This window comes from Aspergillus karnatakaensis (assembly GCF_047715665.1).
Source record: "Aspergillus karnatakaensis strain CBS 102800 unplaced genomic scaffold BJY04scaffold_24, whole genome shotgun sequence".
Classification (NCBI taxonomy): Eukaryota; Fungi; Ascomycota; class Eurotiomycetes; order Eurotiales; family Aspergillaceae; genus Aspergillus; species Aspergillus karnatakaensis.
The window spans coordinates 335,244-353,912 of record NW_027395736.1 but is presented as its reverse complement, the minus strand read 5'-3'; the positions used below and the strand labels follow the sequence as shown (position 1 = coordinate 353,912).

The 18,669-nt window shown below is 50.7% G+C and overlaps 9 protein-coding genes across 9 annotated transcripts; 4 read left to right on the top strand and 5 right to left on the bottom strand.

Annotated features, from left to right (window-relative positions):
* Positions 1-217: 217 nt before the first annotated feature.
* Positions 218-1,018, top strand: BJY04DRAFT_60182 (uncharacterized protein). The gene has a single exon (XM_073720708.1). The coding sequence runs from the start codon at positions 367-369 to the stop codon at positions 847-849; it is 483 nt and encodes a 160-aa protein (XP_073571312.1). The 5' UTR covers positions 218-366; the 3' UTR covers positions 850-1,018.
* BJY04DRAFT_60181 (putative endoplasmic reticulum DnaJ domain protein Erj5) lies at positions 1,019-2,614 on the bottom strand. Its single transcript, XM_073720707.1, has 3 exons — positions 2,415-2,614; positions 2,293-2,358; positions 1,019-2,233 (listed from the first exon to the last, which is right to left on the bottom strand). The coding sequence occupies exons 1-3, from the start codon at positions 2,485-2,487 to the stop codon at positions 1,188-1,190; spliced, it is 1,185 nt and encodes a 394-aa protein (XP_073571311.1). The 5' UTR covers positions 2,488-2,614; the 3' UTR covers positions 1,019-1,187.
* Positions 2,615-4,163: 1,549 nt separating this feature from the next.
* BJY04DRAFT_207572 (PRA1 family protein-domain-containing protein) lies at positions 4,164-5,767 on the top strand (the record flags this gene model as incomplete). Its single annotated transcript, XM_073713869.1, has 2 exons — positions 4,164-4,622; positions 4,895-5,767. 2 exons carry the CDS (start codon positions 4,164-4,166, stop codon positions 5,765-5,767), a joined length of 1,332 nt encoding a protein of 443 aa, XP_073571310.1.
* A 424-nt stretch (positions 5,768-6,191) lies between these two features.
* On the top strand, positions 6,192-7,837 carry BJY04DRAFT_189106 (Frag1/DRAM/Sfk1 family protein). Its single transcript, XM_073711331.1, has 5 exons — positions 6,192-6,696; positions 6,764-6,845; positions 6,903-7,172; positions 7,228-7,433; positions 7,485-7,837. Exons 1-5 carry the CDS (start codon positions 6,642-6,644, stop codon positions 7,697-7,699), a joined length of 828 nt encoding a protein of 275 aa, XP_073571309.1. The 5' UTR covers positions 6,192-6,641; the 3' UTR covers positions 7,700-7,837.
* Position 7,838: 1 nt separating this feature from the next.
* On the bottom strand, positions 7,839-9,280 carry ptyA (putative tyrosine/serine protein phosphatase). Its single transcript, XM_073711330.1, has 5 exons — positions 9,088-9,280; positions 8,982-9,018; positions 8,814-8,893; positions 8,561-8,767; positions 7,839-8,460 (listed from the first exon to the last, which is right to left on the bottom strand). Exons 1-5 carry the CDS (start codon positions 9,174-9,176, stop codon positions 7,929-7,931), a joined length of 945 nt encoding a protein of 314 aa, XP_073571308.1. The 5' UTR covers positions 9,177-9,280; the 3' UTR covers positions 7,839-7,928.
* Positions 9,281-9,626: 346 nt separating this feature from the next.
* Positions 9,627-10,848, top strand: BJY04DRAFT_227844 (alpha/beta fold hydrolase; the record flags this gene model as incomplete). Its single annotated transcript, XM_073718717.1, has 3 exons — positions 9,627-9,949; positions 10,002-10,587; positions 10,636-10,848. The coding sequence occupies 3 exons, from the start codon at positions 9,627-9,629 to the stop codon at positions 10,846-10,848; spliced, it is 1,122 nt and encodes a 373-aa protein (XP_073571307.1).
* A 198-nt stretch (positions 10,849-11,046) lies between these two features.
* Positions 11,047-11,738, bottom strand: BJY04DRAFT_189096 (uncharacterized protein). Its single transcript, XM_073711329.1, has 3 exons — positions 11,555-11,738; positions 11,358-11,493; positions 11,047-11,295 (listed from the first exon to the last, which is right to left on the bottom strand). The coding sequence occupies exons 1-3, from the start codon at positions 11,645-11,647 to the stop codon at positions 11,111-11,113; spliced, it is 414 nt and encodes a 137-aa protein (XP_073571306.1). The 5' UTR covers positions 11,648-11,738; the 3' UTR covers positions 11,047-11,110.
* A 420-nt stretch (positions 11,739-12,158) lies between these two features.
* Positions 12,159-15,218, bottom strand: BJY04DRAFT_60063 (uncharacterized protein). The gene is made up of 4 exons (XM_073720706.1): positions 14,764-15,218; positions 14,631-14,711; positions 13,324-14,556; positions 12,159-13,275 (listed from the first exon to the last, which is right to left on the bottom strand). Exons 1-4 carry the CDS (start codon positions 14,837-14,839, stop codon positions 12,434-12,436), a joined length of 2,232 nt encoding a protein of 743 aa, XP_073571305.1. The 5' UTR covers positions 14,840-15,218; the 3' UTR covers positions 12,159-12,433.
* Positions 15,219-17,975, bottom strand: BJY04DRAFT_60062 (putative MFS transporter). The gene is made up of 6 exons (XM_073720705.1): positions 17,560-17,975; positions 17,354-17,490; positions 16,410-17,285; positions 15,950-16,358; positions 15,724-15,891; positions 15,219-15,669 (listed from the first exon to the last, which is right to left on the bottom strand). Exons 1-6 carry the CDS (start codon positions 17,600-17,602, stop codon positions 15,599-15,601), a joined length of 1,704 nt encoding a protein of 567 aa, XP_073571304.1. The 5' UTR covers positions 17,603-17,975; the 3' UTR covers positions 15,219-15,598.
* Positions 17,976-18,669: the final 694 nt, after the last annotated feature.

The following is an 18,669-nucleotide window of genomic DNA, read 5'->3' as shown; positions in this document are numbered from 1 at the left end:
AATTGTTGTCTCCAGCTCTCCAGCTGCACAAATTCTCCGTCCCAGATTTTGGTACGCTCAATTGTCTAGTTGTCATTGAACGTGCTTGTTCTGATTGATTCCTTCTGAAATAGCGGTGGAGACAATTAATGCAGCAAAGAGCCTAAGTGTGGTGTTGTGCAGGACTCCGCAAAGCACTCAGCAAGTCAAGTTTCAGCACACTGAGAAGACAACCAGACGCAATATCACCAGACTCAAAGATCCGACGTCTAGAAGAGAGAAAAGAAGAAAATTCGAGTAGTCAATTGCTGTCGCTGAGTACGGTGAAGAGCACCAATAACTATCTAAACACCACCATCTCCTGAACGCAGCAGGAGATAGATCACAATGGGCTGGTTCGACGGCAGATCATCCACAAGCGGTGCCTATGTGCGAAAGCGCGATCGCTCTCCCTCCCGTCGGTCTACATCTGGCTATTCCACCCACCACAGCCGGCATTCTGCCCCCTCGATCTTTAGCTTCAGCGGTAGTCGCTCAGGCCGCTCAAGCCCGTCTGTCTTCTCCTCGACCTCTTCATCGCGAAGGGCCCGTCCGCGCTCAGGTTTCATTCAGCGCGTTGTCCGCTACATCAAGAAACTGTTTCGCGACATCTCCAGCTATGCACGGCGACACCCGATGAAGGTTTTCATGCTCGTCGTTGTGCCCTTGATTACTAGCGGCGTGCTTGTCAAGCTGTTTGCTATGATTGGGATCCGTCTGCCGAAGAACATCTTTGGAGGTTCTTCTTCTTCGAGGTCTGGGGGTGGTGGTGGCAGCGACATGGCTGGAAATATCAACGGCCTTATGAATATCGCGAAGATGTTGATGTAGACATGCAAATTTGCCAGTTTCTATTCTGCACGGGCTCGGAATATCTGGTGATGGCGCACCCATTTTACGACGGTCATGATCAACGATGATGACATTATACTTTCTTTCGGTCTTTTATATCCATGTACTCTTGTCTATCACTGAAGCACCACTGCCATGCAGAATTCGGAGGCTAGCTGCAAATCACTCAAGAATCTCTGATTTATTTTGCGCGGTCTACACATCGCTTTTTCAATGCTAGATATCTGTACAATCTTTACACCCCATCATAGCTTGAGTAGCGCAATGTGAACATTAATGGTTTTCACTCAACCTGGTACTGCCGATACATCTTCTATTCAAGATCTCTGCGAACGCTTGCCCCGCTTTCTGGACTTCGCACTTTTCGAGGCCACAGCAGAGCTGGGCTGCTCCAATTCCTCAATGACCTCGGCCTGCTCTTCTTCTGAAGTAACCTCGTCATCAGCAGGCTCAGAGGTTCCAAGAATTCGACCAAGAGTCTTGCGATAGGCCCAACCGGGCAGCTTGAATATCAAGGTATCGCATATTGTTGGGCGATGAATTTCATCTACGTCTAGCAGAAATTCCTGGCGTCCGTCTTCCTCCGAATCCTCCTCCAAGAACACATTACCAATTGAGTCGACGATCAGGACTTTGCCGTTCTCGGCAATGACCCTCTTTCTCTCTCCTGTTGGTTCAACGGTCTCACCAATAGGAGTGGAAGTTCCGGTGCTGCGTGAGCCTGACTTTGCGCTCTTCTTCTCTTTGCGATTCTCACGGTCCATCATGCGCTTTTGCCGACGGTTAATAGGCACGGGAGCAGCATCACCGGTGTCTGGGCCCGGGGCGGGAGCGGGAGCGGGAGCGGGAGCACTTCCAATACCACGGATACCCGTTTCATCGCCCCATGCCGCCCTCCTAGCCTGACGGATATACCGGTCCACAAAGTCGCGCTGGCGTTTATAATTGAGAATGAGGATGGCGTAGTGAGCACCGCCACCGAAGACCAAGAACAGCCCAATAAGAACCGTTCCTAGTCCGGGACGGAACCGCGAGTAATAGTAGCCAGTGCCCCTCCACGTGGGAAACCCGTTCTTTAGAAAATGGTCGTAGCGCTCACGATTCGGGCCACGGAGAATATTGGCGACGGTGTTCAGGCGCTGGGCACGTTCATGGGCCTCCTTGACAGCAGCGTCGATTTCTCGCTTCGAAGGACCGCGGCTCACGTGGACGCCCTTCTGGGTGGTTTGGGATTTGCCCTTATCCTTTGAAGTGTTGGCGATGAAAGTGCGCTTGACTTTGTCGGGGTGGAGGATCTTTGACATCTTGCGGTAGGCTTTAGTCAACTCATCCTGGTTGGCAGTTGGCCGTGTACCTAGGAAGTCTACGGAGGTGAGTTAATCATATGGTTCAAGAAAGCTCTGGTGGTGTGTAAAGACATACCATAGAAAGTCACATTGGTACCTTCTGCTGCAGTTACCTCATCATGGAGGCGGAAAATCTCATAGTCTAAGAAAAGACCCGGTCAGTTGTGATATCTAGAGGTCAATCGGAAGAGTACCAACCTTCCTTGGTCCACGCAGCAACAAGAGCAAAGAGAGCCGCGAACAAAACGAGACGAAGCGCTGCAGTCTTCATTGTGGGTGATTAAAGTCCAATTAAAAGCAGGGCCGGGTCGTGGCGAGTCTAATTCTGAGGCACAAAGAACTGACCAAGCGATTAATCCATGATTGAGTTGAATTGGGAGTAATTCAGTTCAGAAAACTTGAAACTCCCAAGTTCTGGCCAGTTCAACAAATCCTGGGGATCTAAGTTGGCTTGAAGGCGGTCAGGGGTGTATTTTTGTAAAAATACGGCGGGTCCCAGTCGGTGACTGACAACTCTTGATCTCCATGAACTTTAGTTACTCTGTAGGTTACTACCTAGTACTAGTAGGTACCACGGTTTCACAGCGAATAAAAGAGCATCAATATTACGGCGGCACCCTGTCAAAAGCTCTGGAAACAGTGGGATACGATTTCATTGCCTTGGTCCCAGCTCTCAACACTACCTAATACTACTAGCACTTGCTCAAGGTAGGACAAGCTGCAATGGCTAGCTTAACAAGGTCCCTTGGGCTTCTTGCGATAACCCAAAGTGATGCGGACTTGCCATTTGAGGCATCTTAGACGTGGACTTTAATTAAGGCATGCCTTCAGAGTTCAGACAGATAGATACACTGCATTTGACAGGTGATCAGCCACAACGGCGGGAGTGCCTAAATCTGCGGTGCGGGCTGCTGTTGTCTACGGCTGAGAGCCAGTGCATCCATGCGCTACCCCTCAGTCCTACAGAAATCTTGCATTGCATCGTAGTGACGGCATTGGATTATGACAGCAGACGTGAGATGGCATTGAAAGTGGCTGGACTTGGCCCCAGACTTGTTTAGATACGGGACATCTTGCCGTCGGTATTTATAGTTCATGATCTTTCCTTAGTGGATAGTTATGAGGTGAAGCGTCCGGTGGCACTTCGACAGCAACAGCCCTCCAGCTCAGACGTAATGATACCCGATTTGCGTAGACGACGTGGACCAATTGAGCCAATGAGTACAACAAGCCCGCTCAGATTATTGACAGAGGGACTGGAGGTCGCGTGCTAAGCGTGGTGGGTATATAAGTTAGTTGGTGGTTCCTAGCACTCTACGACTATTTTTGTCGGCTCGAACGGTGGGAACGGGGAAAGGACAACCCGTTCAATGAGGAAACCTAATGGATTGTTCCTCTCACTCTCATTGAGTTTGTCCAATCTCTCATTCTTGAGCCCTTGGCGTTGTTCTGACATGGCAACATTCCGCGCTCAGCGACTGGAGCTGTGGAGGTCTATTCCGGCCGTTACATCGCCATATACTAACTAGGCTTCCATCTTGCAACCGGTCTCCAGCATCATCATCACTCGGCTGTCCATTGTCCTCTCCTGGTTTCTTTTTTAAGGCACAGTCCCTGGACGGTGGACACACCTAGAAACTCGCCTCCCTCCATTTCTTCCTTTGAGGCTGTGGTGGCTGGCCTGTAACGTCGATACGAGGTAAGATACACTCCAGCCCAGAATAGGCTAAGGCCGAATTGGGATCGTTCCTGCCAGCTTGACATTAATATTATTCCAGCTTCAAACATTAGGCTCCCCCTTTTCTTCCAGCTACTTAACACCGCCGATTCAACCGGCAACTCTTCCAATCTACCTTGCAACTGCCTTTAACCAAACATACACTCATCAAACTGATATCAGTATCCCTCATTTCACGAACCGAAACCCTCCGCCCTCCACACTCCACAATGAGCCCGATTCAGATCCCCATTGACGCGATCACCTCGCGATTTGGTGACCGGTTCAACAGCCTTCGCTCCCAGTCCTTGGGAACGCGGTTTGCCAACCTTCGCCCGATCTCCGAGTTTCTGGATTTTAAGCGCGTTTCGAAGCCCGCCAACTTCGGTGAAGCTCAGAGCCGAGTCAACTATAATTTGTCATACTTCTCGAGCAACTATGCTGCCATCTTTGTGATGCTCAGTATCTACAGCCTTTTGACGAACCCGCTCTTACTCTTCGTTATCATTCTCGTCACTGGTGGTCTCTGGGGCATTGGGAAGCTCGAGGGCCGTGACCTTGAACTTGGGTTTGCACGATTCAACACCTCTCAGCTCTACACCGGGCTGTTGCTCGTCGCCGTTCCTCTCGGTTTCTGGGCTTCGCCTATTAGTACAGCTCTCTGGCTCATTGGAGCCACTGGCGTGACTGTATTCGGACACGCTGCATTCATGGATAAGCCTATCGAGAATGCTTTTTCCGAGGAGGCGGTCTAGGTGGTCGGCCGCGAGCTCCTTATGGTACGCCCCAATGGGGAAGACCACCAGGAGCACATCTGGGGAGACTGAATGGCAGGCGAGGGGAACTGTGGGTGGATGGTGCCAGGCGGGTTGAAGAGATTAATAGTGATGCGGAAGATAATCTGGGGTTGAGGGAAAATCGACTATATACAAAACAAGTGGCTAATTTTCGGGGCGGGGAGGATGGGCTGCGACGGTCTATGATGGGACACGAAAGGTACGATAACGCGCTGGGACAGGCGGATGGTGCAGATTATGATATATACGAAGACTCGGACAGCACGGTGGCCTACGCCGTTGAGCTTGCGATGAAGGACAACCAAGAGTGGATGGTTGAGAAGGCGCTGGAGAGAATCCGGCGAGCACACTCTGAAGGACACAAGAATGTCACGTTATCCAAACGGGAGCTGGAGGCGCTGGAGCGCAAGCGACTCCAGGCTAACCCGGGGCCCGGTCCCTTGGCTGACAGTAGAGCTCTCAATGGAGCAAGCGACGGAGCGAGCTGGCAGAGTGGAACCGGCGCTGCACCACCTCCACCATATCCCTTGGACACCAGCATTCATGGCGCCTGGGCAAGGACGACGAGCGCATCTGTCAAACCACAAACATCAACAACATCACTTGGATCTCCGCTGCAGCCACCTTTTGCTAGCTCCGTGTATCGTCCGCCGGCCTTTTTTATACCTCCTGCACTTTCGCGGCCTCTTGCCGACGATCACCAATTCACGGCTTCCCAACCAACGTCGCTGGCTCGAGATTCCAAACAGCCTCTACGCAAACCTATCGATCCCCTACGCGGATCTCCCACACGTGCCAGGAAGATGCCATACATGAGTGTTCCGTCACAAGCATTTGTTGCATCAGACCCTGGAGCAGCTGCGCCGGAACCCGTCGTCAAAAAAGATAACGATAGCGATCACAGCAGTCTCCAAAATCGCACCTCGGCTAGCAGTGGCGATGAGATTTCAATGGTGGAAGTTATAGAGCACAAAGTACCCAGCTCACCTCCCCGAGTGACCGGCAGAGGCAGCCGCCAACGTAGCCACAGACCTTGAGTACCCAGTTCTCTGCTCCCTTCTATTCTAATTTTCGGACGGTCAGTTTATGTTTGACCTCGCACAGCGGAAGGAGTTTTTTTCCTTTTTTTTTTTTTGAATAGACGGTTAACTTTATTTTTACCTTGATAATCTGAGCATATGTTTCTCCATCTACAAACGTACGTCCGTAAGCCCGGAGATAAGAAATAACAATTCCCCCACAGGCACCAGAATAACGCTCATGGATCATGAACAATAGAGCCGGAGATGAGGAGTGAGATCGGAGTCCGGCGTGTGTAGTAGGTAGGTAGGAGGTAGCTTTGCAGCGTGGCTGGTTGTAGTTGCAGCCACAGGCAATGACGTGGGACGATGAAGTCATCCCTGTCTGGAGATCGGCAACACAGCCCAACTCAACTTACTGTAGTCTTACTCAAGGCTTACGGAGTCCACCAGGCAGAAATTCAAATCTCTGAATCATTTGACCAGTTTCTCGCTATGACTACGGAGGATGATGGTTCGTTATGCAGGTCTGGGCATGGCTAAGCCACTGCTTCCATACCTCACTTATCCGCGGCTTCCCGGGGTCGTCGCATCGGTTTGCTTGAAAGAGCTAGGTAGGTAGTAGACTAGAAGTACGTAGGTAGTTAGTTAGTGGCTCCACGCCCCCAAGCTTATACTAGGTATTCCTCCCTCTCTGTCCAGCATACGTAATAGATCCGACACAAGGGTTTTCCTTTTGCAACTTATATGATCGTCTCCCTCCCTTTCCTGGCTCCTTTCCCCTCCCTTGTTCCTCTTCAACACATTCTCCAAGCTAAAACCAAACAATTCGACCCCGAGTTGCAAATAACAGGCGCGGTAGCGGTGCGGTACTCATCAATCACTAGACAAGATGTGGATTGTCTCTTTCTGGATCTTCCCCGTCATTTCAGCATGCATGTGGATAGGTGAGTCCATTTCCTCAAGGCGACTATGAAGCCCAAGGCAGGCAGACCAGTCTGACTCTACCCCCAGCCATGCTAGCAGCAATGTTCGGGAACTGGGCTATCCAAGGTTACCCTAGATACGTGGGTATGGAAGACGGACAAACAATTGCGTAAGTGCAGTCGACCAGAAAATTCGCGTGTAACCAGCCGCCTAACGGTTTCCGCAGTTATATCTCCGATATTGGTGCAGAGGGCCTGCAGCCGCTCTTCATCGCCGGTAGCGCAGTCACAGTTGTCTTTCTCGACCTCTCGTTCATCGCAGAGCGCTGGCTACGGCATGCCGGGCAGCTCGTCCCTAACAAGGGATGGCTTGACAAGTCTGCCGCTATCCTATCTATTCTCTTTTCAATCGCTGGTGCTGCGGGATTGATCCTGCTGTCGATCTTCGACACTGTGAACCACAATCGTCTGCATGGTGGGTTCCTGGCGATGTTCCTGTAAGTACATCCAAGTCGGGAGGTACAGCCGATCAGTACTAACGGGTTACTCTAGTGTCGCATACCTCGTCAGCGCTATCCTCATTTGTGTCGAATACCTCCGCATCGGCATCGTATATCGATCACAGCACCGCGTGCTTTTCGCCAGCTTCATAATCAAGGCTTTCTTCGTGGTGGTCGAAATCGCCCTTGCGATCGCCTTTGGTATCTGCGGATGGCACGAGCCTCATCACAGGAATGCCGCTGCTGTTCTCGAATGGGGTATATATCCCCGTCTCTCAATCACAAGTGCTCTGCTAATCACGAATACAGTGATCGCCATCGTCTTCACCTTCTACGTGCTCTCTTTTGTGATCGACCTGCTGCCATCCGTCCGCACACGCCGTCATGTTCCACAAGGCGAAAAGGTCTTGGGCTCGCCTCATTCGAGCCAGCCCGAGATGGTGTACGAGGAGCCCTTGACCCATGACTCTGCCGGACCCAACGCCAACCACAACGCCGGGTACTACCGCGGAGTCAATGTATAACATATACTGAAACCGTATATTCTGCATGGGCGTCGACTATTTTCTGTTTAGCGGGGTTCGATTCTGTTAAGACATGATACCTGGAGTAGGGGCACGGATTATAATGATTTACGACCTAGATACAAAGTAATTAGATGTTCTCAAATCGAATTTCTTCTCTCTGTTCGTCTAGATGAATGCCAAGTCTATTGAATAAACTCGGCGGCTCAACCTTGTCCGCAACCCAAATTTAAGCCACGAAGCGCCTCCGCACGTTCTCTAGAACTCTGTCCTCTACCCCCACAAATTCTAGGTATTTCTTCACGCCTCCATATTTTTCGTTCAAGAATGCTGTGATCCTTTGCGTGAAATCGGGCGGACATTTCGTATACTCCTCATCAAGCCCCAAAGCTCTGATCTCCTTCATCCTAGTCTCCTTCTCTTCAGCCGGTTCCTTCTCCAGTTCCTTCTCTGAAAGTACATACTCGCCTGAGATCGCGTCGGCATCGACCACGCCGGTGAGGAGAAGCGAGAGGAGAATGACCAACCCCGTTCGATCTTTGCCTTGTGTGCAGTGGATTAGAACCCCAGACTTGACTTGAGATTCTGTGGCTGCGTCTGATTCACTGCCGAGAAGCTCGAAGATTTCCTTGATCTCTGCTGTACTCGCTTCAAGAGTGTCCATAGCTAGACCTACCAACCCCGCGGGCTTCATAATGTGCTCGCCAATGATGCGGACGGCGGCATGTTTGTATCCGGCTGCCAGATAAGCTAGAACTTTACTGCGAATCGTTAGTGGATCAGCACTATACGGTGCACATACAATCTTCTAGAAGTCCAGGCCATAGTAGAGAAAGTAGTAGAAGGCAGGGGAATAAATACGTGAAATTCCACCAATCCAAGCGCCACAAGAGATGCTTCTCAAAGGCCCGTCCGGTAAGGCTAATCAGATGGCGATGAGTTTCCGTGTTCTTGAGAGAAGGCAGATGGACGTAGCCTTCATCGGCCTCGGGCTCAGAGTCTGGAGAGGCTGTTGTTGGTAGTTTGTGGTTGCGCTTGTATTTTGTTACTGCCATTTGATGTTCAGTTCTATAATTTTTAGTCTTGATATCACTTGCGTGGCACCGGCACATACGTTGAGCGTAAGTCGATAATGGTGGTGATGTGCAGATCGACTGTCAAGCGACGCATATCTTCTTCGGATGCTTCATCGAGCTGAAGTCTGTTAATATAGACATGCAAGCGATTGGGGTTGAGGCATCTAGTTGACAGCGTAAGCCGGCCAGACGAATTTGAGACTCACTCGCGCAGAGCGGAAGCAAACTCCCTCTTGAAGTAGCCTATTTTTAGATTTATCAGCAGTTGCGCTATAGTTTCTCGACGGAAATACTGAGGGACAGAAGGTATACGTTTTGCCTAAGGCTCCATTAATGGTCTTGCCGACATCGCGGAAATTGATGACATTGTCAAAGGGATGATGGGTTTCGGCACTAGACATTACGGGTCGGATGGCTAGGATTATGACTCTAATGATGAAAATGCAAATGCAAATGCAGTGGTGGGACAGTGAACAAATAAGGATGAGGATGAGGGATAAGGGTGAGGATGGGGTAGAAAACAAGCAAGATCTCCCGCTAGGTAGGTAGATAGGTACGATAAACCTAAGGCAGCCACCTGCAGGCCAGGCACGGCCGCTGCCTCACAAAGCTCTTGACCTCATTTCACACGACCCTTATTTTTCACGAATACTTTGACACATTGTGCTGACACTTCCTAAGTCAGTATCTGCCCGGGGTTCCGGGTACATGGCTGCCCTAGACCGCAATGCCGCCGCGGTGGTTAAATGAACGAAATGAAATGATTTGAAATACCAGACAGCGCCTGTACATAAATAGTGGCTTTGAATGTACATGAGGCATGGGAGATACTCACTCAGTAACCAGTCAAGATGAAGCTCCTCCATAAACTACTGTCTCTCACACTCTTTGTCTCGGCCACGTTGGCGTGCAACTGTGTGGAATTCGAGCTTCCAATCCACGTGTCGGCCACCTTGCCCAAATTCAACGTCCCCGAGTTTACCAGCAGCTACGACTCAACTGCATTTCTCATTGGGTCTGTCTCGCGCTCTGTTGACCCTACTGCCCTCGCTGGAGGCCAAGCGAAAGTTGATCGCAGCTTCAACATTCACTTCCAGTACTGCCAGCCCAAGGAGGAGAAACACCAAAAGGACGTCCTCCAGATCCTCTCCCACGGTCTAGGCTTTGACAAGTCGTGGGTACTCTGAATACTTTCTAGCTGCTTTGTCAGCCTAACATAGCCTTAGGTATTGGAGGATTGGCAACAAGGAAACCGACTACATCGCCGCCGCCACGGCTGCTGGATACTCAGTCCTCAACTACGATCGTCTGGGTGTAGGAAGATCTGAGCAAGCTGACCCCTATTTTGAAGTGCAACTCAGAACTCAAGTTGCCATTCTAGCTCGCATTACAGAACTCATTCTTTCTGGGCACCTCTCACGCAAGATACCCGTGCCCAAGAAAGTCGTCCACGTCGGTCATAGCTACGGCTCCTTGATCACAAACGGCCTCGTAGCGGGCCAGCCTCATTTGTCTGACGGCATTGTGCTCACTGGCTTCAGCCATGACTCTTCCTGGACTACAACTCTGGAGCTCTGTCTCGGCTTTGAAGTGGCCCGGTTCAACAACGCCGCTCGGTTCAAGCACTACCAGACCGGATATTTGACCTGGGGACGCGAGTTTGACAACCAATGTATCTTTTTTAAGCATCCGTTCTTCGAAACGAAGCTTCTCAAGCAAAGCGAGGCCATTAAGGCCCCCTTTGCAATTGCCGAGTTGCTCTCTTTCACCAGTGTCTCGTTGGCGGCTGCAAACTTTACGAAGCCTGTTCTTGTAAGTCATCCTCCAGCTTTCAAGATGAGACAGGTGCTAATGTAGTAGATGATCTCTGGCCAAGCTGATCTGCCCTTCTGTGGAGGCGAGTGCAATGGTATTCTCAATGGCAATGAGTCACAGTCGCCGTTTGTCTTCCCCAGCGCCAATCCGTTTGTCACCTATGTGCATCCGAATGCTGGACATGGGTTGAATTTGCATCATAATGCTTCAGCTGCCTATGGCGTGATCCATTTATTCCTTGCTGGAAACGGTCTGTAATTGTTTCCGTGGATCGTCGAGGGAGTGTTGTGCTAAGAGGAAGAGGCTGGTACAAGACAGCAGTGGTTGCTGGAGTACTACTAGTGCCGGTGTGCGATCATTATCCTGGATGTATACTTGGGACTCGAAAGTAACTCTGTTTCAAGATAGAGTGAGACCAGCAGTTGTAACCTGATTGATATCTTTCTTTACTAATCACCCATTCATCGTTATCTTCATAGCTTCTCTTCCTGTTCCGTATCCTGACCTTAGTCCATATCTATCAAAGCTTCGCCCACGCCCAAGCGGCCCCAGCTCCTGCGGCGCCAATTACAGCTGCCCCAACCTGTGTCGCCCCCGTCACAATAGCATATCCAGCACCTCCGGCTCCGGCACTTTGAAGGGTTGCGAATACACTGCCACCAACGACATTTCCAATCGCACTTTGCGCGCCTGCAGCAATAGAAGCTAACGCAGAGTTGGTCAGTGTACGGCGACATACAAAATGGGGGTAGAAAAGAAACACAAACCGGCCTGTACACCACCGGGACCGTATCCAGCGAGCGAGAGCACCGGGGCAACCAGAGCACCAGGTAAGGCGACAACGAGGCCAACGGTTGCGGTTGCGGCTGCGATTCTCGGGTTGTGGACTGCCCACTCTCCGGCCTGAATTTGACGAAAGTTCAGTTAATGAACTCTTTCAAGAGCGGGAGAAAGGAAGTTTCACTTTGCCTGCAAGGCTGGAGCCCTCCTTGAGAGCGGCTTTGGCCATCTCCGAGCCTGCCGACAAGAGCTCCGCAGAGGGTTGAAAGTTGGGCATCGTGTTTACTAATAGTGATGAGCAATATCAAGTGTGAAGACAGATATACTGAGGTGTGAGGTGTGTGTGTGTAGAAAGAAATGTGTTTGCTGAGTCAAAGGCTGGACTGGATAGATTGCCGCCCACTTATATCCTGGAGACAACATGCAGCGCCGCACCCTTTGCAGTGTAGCACAGCTGACCCCTCATTTTCATCCTTCAAGGCCCTCTCTGCCTTGTGTTCTTTCTTTCCCAACTGTTGGGTTATGGCACTTTCTACCACTCTTGAGGCATCGTTTTTGGTACTTGTATAAGAGTGCGTGTTTGGACTGTTGGTTAACAACCACTAGCTAACACTGTCGGACTGGTTTGTGTACTTTCCTTGATGTTGGACAGCCTCGTGGCCAACAGTGTGATAAGCATATATTCTTTCGATCAGAACGATTGGTGCTAACATATTCCAGCTTAATATTACCTCTTGACCGAAGAGAAGCTAACACAGCTGGAAACCTTTGAAGAGCCAAAAGATTAGCTAGAAGGTATGTTTGTCATTATTGAGTTGCTATACGAGAAAAAAGAATACCGAAGTGGCAGCAACAAGTCGGCGTACTCAAACGTGTATTTAGTACAGAGTAGGATACAAGCAGTATAGGCAAAGGAGAGCATCAATATAGCAAGCAGTAAACCTCCGATCGTTATATACTCAGCCCTAGACGCCTCAGCGCCCGGCTTTGAACGAGTGACAATAATCCTAACGTACGCAGCGTAAAATCAAGGGTGACAGAAGAAATCAAAGCAAGGGTCATATTATAGGTCCTCCGAGAAGCGCGACTCACGACCAGCTGTGGTGCTGTTGCTCATCCGCTTGCTGACGACGTCTCCAATGCCGGCAAGCGCAGCGCGATGGTCACCGACACGTTCCCGGGGTGCATCCTTCTCAAACGATGGAGAAGTGGGTAATTCATGCGCGCCTTCCTGCTGCCTCTGCTGCTTGCTGTGCTCGACGACCGCTTTCGAGTCTTGCTCCAAAGCAACATACTCACTGGGCGTTATGCCGTCGAGCTGTGACACGCCGGCATTAGAGGCCCTCTTGTTGAGATCATCTGCAGTGACGGGATTTGACCTCAGTGGCACCGCACGCGAGTCGCCTTCAGGGGCATATGCTACCCCAGATACAGGTCTTGACCTCTGGGTGTACTCGGCATCAAGATCTTCGACTCGGTGACTGCTTCCCCCCGAGACCTCTGCTCTATTAGTCTCTAGTTCTTGTGGCTGGTCGGTGTCTTCAGTGCCCTGTTGTGCAGTAACTGGTCTTTCTTGGTCGGTCGTTTCATCTGCGGTCTGATCCTCGTGTGTTCCATTTGTCTCTTTTGAGGGACTGGCACTGGACCGACGACCTAGTTTGCTAAACCATGATTTAAACTTCGACTCCTGCCGCGAGAGATTTTCTCCTTGAGTGATATGGCCTTCTTGCGACTGATTCTGCGTGGACTCTGGAACGGCGGCGATGGTACCGTTGACACGATCCTCTGTGGATGGTTGCGTGGTATCCTTTTCCGGCCCTTGTTCGGGACCCTGCAGGTGTCTTGACTTACGTTTCCATGGCCATACCTTTTCTTCCTTCGATCTAAGGTCCTGCATTGACAGTTCTATTGAAATTAGGTCATTTCTAGATTATAATGGGTGTTAGAACTTACGATTGTGCCGATCCGTCTCCATCCGTATCTCCGCCTCCCGCTCACGTTCAATTGCGAGGAGACGCTGTCTCTGCTCCTCATCCAACCGTGCCTCCAGCTCTCTGGCCCTTTGAGCCTGCGCTAGGTCATCAATTTCATCGAAAGTAGGCTGGAGACGGGATCGTGCAAGATCTTCCACATCAGTCATCTCCACGTATCTCCGGCCGCCAATAGCGACTTTGTCTGCCAATTCGCGTTGGGCATCTATTTCCTGGATTCCCTTCTGCACACGCTCTCTTGCCCTTTCCTCAAGGTATCTCTGCATCACAAGAGATTGACCAGACCCAGAATAGAGTCGGCTGTCCATATCTTGCATTGTGGCGTCGACATTCTTTCTCGCTAGCTCTAGCAAGTCAGCTCGATCCTTGTCCCTTTTCTGGTCAACAGCGTTGAGCTTCGATCGCAGAGTTGACATCTGAGTTCGAATTTCCTTTGATCGTTCCGCGTCGAATTGTTCGGTTTCATTGGATCCTCTGCGTCTGCGTATGGAAAAGCTGGAGCGTGCAGCTTGGGTTTCAACTCCATAGTAATTCCGATAACCAGCTGATTTGTCTTCAAGATTAGCCAGCTTCTCTGCCGCACGCTTTTGGGCAACATCTTGTAGGTTCAACGCTTGTCGGAGGACATCTGAGCTTGCCTGCTGCAGCGTCGCAGAGCCGGCCCGTTGAGTACGAGAACGAGCAGGGAGTCCCTGGCGCGAGGCTGCTTCCCTCTCTTTTCTCGCCATTGCTTCATACATATCCTTCGCCATTGACATTGACGCCGCTTCCAGTATACTCTTTCTCCGATGCTCCTCCAGCTCTGGTGCAACAGGGGGCGTAGCCGTGAACAGCTTCGGGTTAAGATGCGCATACTTTATCCTACTCGCGTCCTCGTACTTGTCCAGGTCACCAAATGGATCGCCAGGGCCTTGTATCCTCGCCCTTGCCCTAGTACGCGCAGGTTCGGACGGCGCAGACTCGGCCCTCCTCCTGTTGCCGTTTGTTCCTGGACCCTTTCCCTCCTTGATGGCGCGCATTGCGGCCTGATATGGATATCCCTCATAGTTCTGTGATGCGTTGTTTCGACGATCGGCGGCATGCGACGCAGCTGCGGCTTGCTCGGCTCCGAGTTCCTGCTTCCGTGCATGCGCAATCAATGCAGCTGCAGCCGATGCGCTGCTTAGCCCAGGGCGAGATCCGGAGATCCTCAAGGCTACATGTGCAAGCCGTCATCAGCATGTGCAATTGCATTATGATTAATCTCTAGTAGAACAGAGGGCTACTCACTGGCAGGATCGGGCTCCGCTGTTGGTTGGCGGAGTGAAAGGCTTCGCTCCGGATGGGTGACATAGAGTGCGGCTGTCGCAGCTAGATGTATGTCAGCGATTGAACATTGGGGAAGAGGTCGGTCAAGAGTTACCATGATCTGCTAGCCGGGTGGATCTGGAGCGCGCGATACGCTGCTGGGACGCTGGGCTCTGCTCAATTGCTGCCATGGTAGGAAAAGAGGGCTAGATATTGTCGCAACAGAGATAATCATTCCCGGGCGAGGCAAGAGATGAAGACGATGATAAGGCGAGCAGGGAGGGGCGGGTGGTTAATGGCTGGATTGGATGAACTGCCCGGAAGCCCAAAACGCTGGGAGAATCGGTGACGTAGTGATTCTTAAAGAGGTTGCAGAATGACGATCCACGGACCAACAATCAGCGGCTGAACTTTATCCTGCACTAAATCTCGAGCTGATGAACTGGTGCTCTCTCGAGTCTCGCTTTTGATCCTGATGTCATGAAAAGCCTTGAGACGGTCAAGTTGTAAGTGACATCGAGGCCAGCCAGCTCTCGGGTCGGAGTGGGTGACGGGGCAGCGACTCACAGTCAGCGTTGGAATGCTGTCCGTTTCCGTCACTGACTACTCCTGTAGGTAATATCTCCCCTGAGTTCATGATGACCATATTAGAATTTGAGATAGCTCAAGCGGCAAACGTGCTTGATCGGATCTAAGCTTATCTTTTACCCAGGTGGGCAGTTCGTGGGTGTTTTAATCACCAAGATCTTCGGTCTAGACCCACGTTCTAATATATTAGGCTACGTCGCTGCAAATTGCAGAAATAATAATTTCCCATTCTTTGTGATGGATACTCGCGGAGCATAGATACCTCTTGATGTGTCCGTGGACATCACTGCCATTGATTACACTGACATTAAACACGAAAGATCCGCCCCTTCTATAGATTCGAGCCTTTCTGCTTGCTATCACTACCAGAGCCCTAACAGCTTCAGAATATCGTATCGAGAGAAGAAATATCGGTTCCATTTGCCGAAGATATCTGCTCATCGTCAACATGGCAACTCCAGTAGCGCTTGATGCACAAGAATCTTACACATCGGGATGCTCAGGGCACAGATAGCCACCTGGATACTTGAGATCGCCATGAATGGCTTCTTGACGTACGCTTTTACGAGCCAGTCGTAGGTGTAGAAGGTAAGCACGAAGCTGAAGATGTTTTTGAATATTAGCATGCATGTGAAAGCCTCGATAACGATGTTTCCTGTTGCCAATTAGCCGCTTCCTCTCCCTGATGGTGTTGAGACACTTCAGGCACTTACTGTGGGCATCGACGATATACAAGGCGCTCGCGACAGCACCCATCACCATACCGATCACGACACAGCAGAAGAACACATCAGGGGGTAACCAGCCATAATGCGCAGCGTCGTTGGCCGTGATTCCGAAGCCGTACATACCAATGCCGCAGAAAATGAGCTGGAATATTACAAGCAGAATGCGGAACTCCGGCTCATATCTTCCATTGTTCCGCTTGATCATGAATTGGTTCATGAAATCGGACAGGAGGCCCGATAGAACGAGTCCTACCATCGCACCGATGAAAGCTCCTGTGTACATATACCCAGTCTTGTCTTCCTCGAACCATAGCGGGCCACTCATGAATATGGCAGCTAGAGTTACGCCGATAAAGACTGTCCAGCCGATTATGACGCCTTGGATCAAACACGCCTACGTATGTTAGTACTAGTCTGGCCTTTAATCATGCAGAGAGCGTTTTACCCAGAGAACCGCGGGATGGAGGAACAGCGGAAATGGGCGAAGAAGGAGCTTCCACCAATATTCGTCGGTTTTTCTCCCGTTGAACAGTCTTAACGTCTGGAGGTATGAGGCCTGAGCAGGGGCATTCTTCGGTCTTGAGGGCTCTTCTCTCACAGCGTCAAGCGAAGACTCCCCATTGCTGTCTGCAGACTCTTTGAGCGTCTGTAACTTTTCCTCGCCTTGCGATTTCTGGGACCCAACAGGTTGACGAACTGTCGTGCTCTCCTGGAGAGCGTCGTATTCGGGATCTAAGTAATTAGGGCGACGGAAGGAGGTCTCTGGAACCAAGAAAATTGTAAGAGGCAAAGCTGCCGCCGTAAAGATGGCGATGAAATAGAATGTCCAGGGCCAACCCATGGCCTTGGTGATTTTGCCCGCTGCCACAGGGGTAAGGAAGGCAGCTCCAAACACTGCAACGTTAGATAAAGCCATGCGCTTTCCACGTTGGTGAACGTAGAATAGGTCATCGACGACAGCGTTGGTTAGGGCTTCGAAAGGTGCCAGGGCAACACCTTGGAAAACGCGAGCCCACAAAAGACTATTATAGTTCCGGCCGCTGCCACCAGCCCATGCGCAGCTCGCTATCATCAGGACATGCCCAAGCACGAAAAGATGACGTTTGCCCCATACTCGAGCTGTTGGTACGATGAGGATACCCGCAATTCCCGTACCACAGAGGTGATACCCTGTAAGCAAGGCGATGTGCATGAAACTTTTTGTATAGTATACCGAAAGTGCCACCGTTTCTGCCGCCATGACGGAGCTGGTTGTCGCACATAGAACCGCAACGATAGATAGTGCGAATAGAGTCAGATCGCGTTTCCATAAGGGCCAATTCTGCCACGCAGCATGTTAGCGGTACTGAAAAAAAAGGGGGGGCGCTTTGACAGGGCATCTCGGCGTACCAGTGGATCATTCGGATCATCGCTCGGCTGCGGAATGAGAAGTATAGGTACTGATCCAGAACGATCATACTTCAGGCTTGAATAATAGGGAGAAGGCTGATCTTCGGAGCGTTCTTTCTCCAGAATGTCGACAGTACCTGGCCAAGTGGTTGACGCGTTAGCTCTTGAATAGAAGAGTTGCAGCTTCTTTTGATCAGAAAGTTCACCTGGAACCTGCTTGTTCTTCACGTCTAAGAGGCCGAGGCCCATTTTCGCATTCGAGGCCGGAATCTTGGTTGGATGAGCTAGACACGATATGAAACTGTGCAATGTAGTTGGATATTTCAGCCCCTAGGGAGTAATAGCATCAGTTATGATAATTAAGATGCGTCAGCGTTCGTCAACGGAACAGAGCATGCTTCGTTGAAGGTTGCAGCCCACCCGCGTTGTCCTCGACACCTTCGAGACACTCGTGTTGTAGATCAGAACTGAGATATATCGGAGCAAGGAGAGAAAGACTAGGGAGATGACGCAGCAAATGCAGGGATCGTCTTTGAAGTCAACTCATTGCCAGCAAGGTGGTCCAGGAACGGAAAGTCGGAAAAAGGTGCGGAGGAAAGGTAGGTAGTACTGTCGAATATCTGCTGTCAAGCCACGCGGGGGCACCTTAGGTACAGCACACTACCTACCTTAATAAAGAGGTAGTCGGTATCCTCTGGCTCTAACTAACTGCCGCCTAGTATCTCCCCGTTCTTCAACATTTCAATCCTTGTTACAAATATTATAAGCCACCTAACCATGAGACGCGCGCAATACGAGCCCATTAAACTCTATAAGTGGGTTCTCTTCTGGCTTGCGGAGGACATGTCCAACCCTCCGGCCCCAGATGTATCCCGTTGTAGGTACATCTCAACATCATCGGACTTTGCCAAGGCGAAGTGTCTCCAGGCTTTGACCGAGAATGTGCAAGAAACCAGCCCCTCTTTCGCCGTTGGAAACGAACCATGTTTCGTTTCCGACCCGCGGCCGAGGAAAGTAAGAGGGTGTACGATACCCTAGGTAAACTGATGTTGGCGAAGGAGGGGAGCGGCTGGCGGAGAAAAGAACCTTACCTACCTGAGCGTCCATCCCGCTAATCATATGACAGAATCGAGGATGAACCTGCATACATGCTAATAACCGCTAGCAATTTCCCCATTCATGATTGGTTATTCCTCTCGTTACCTTGGACTAAAAAAGTCATTGTTTCGCCTGAGCGTCGCCTCCACATTTCAGTGGCTTCAATGAGTCTCCAGAGATTGTATGGGTATGGCAGTCAGGATCAATGCATAAGCTGG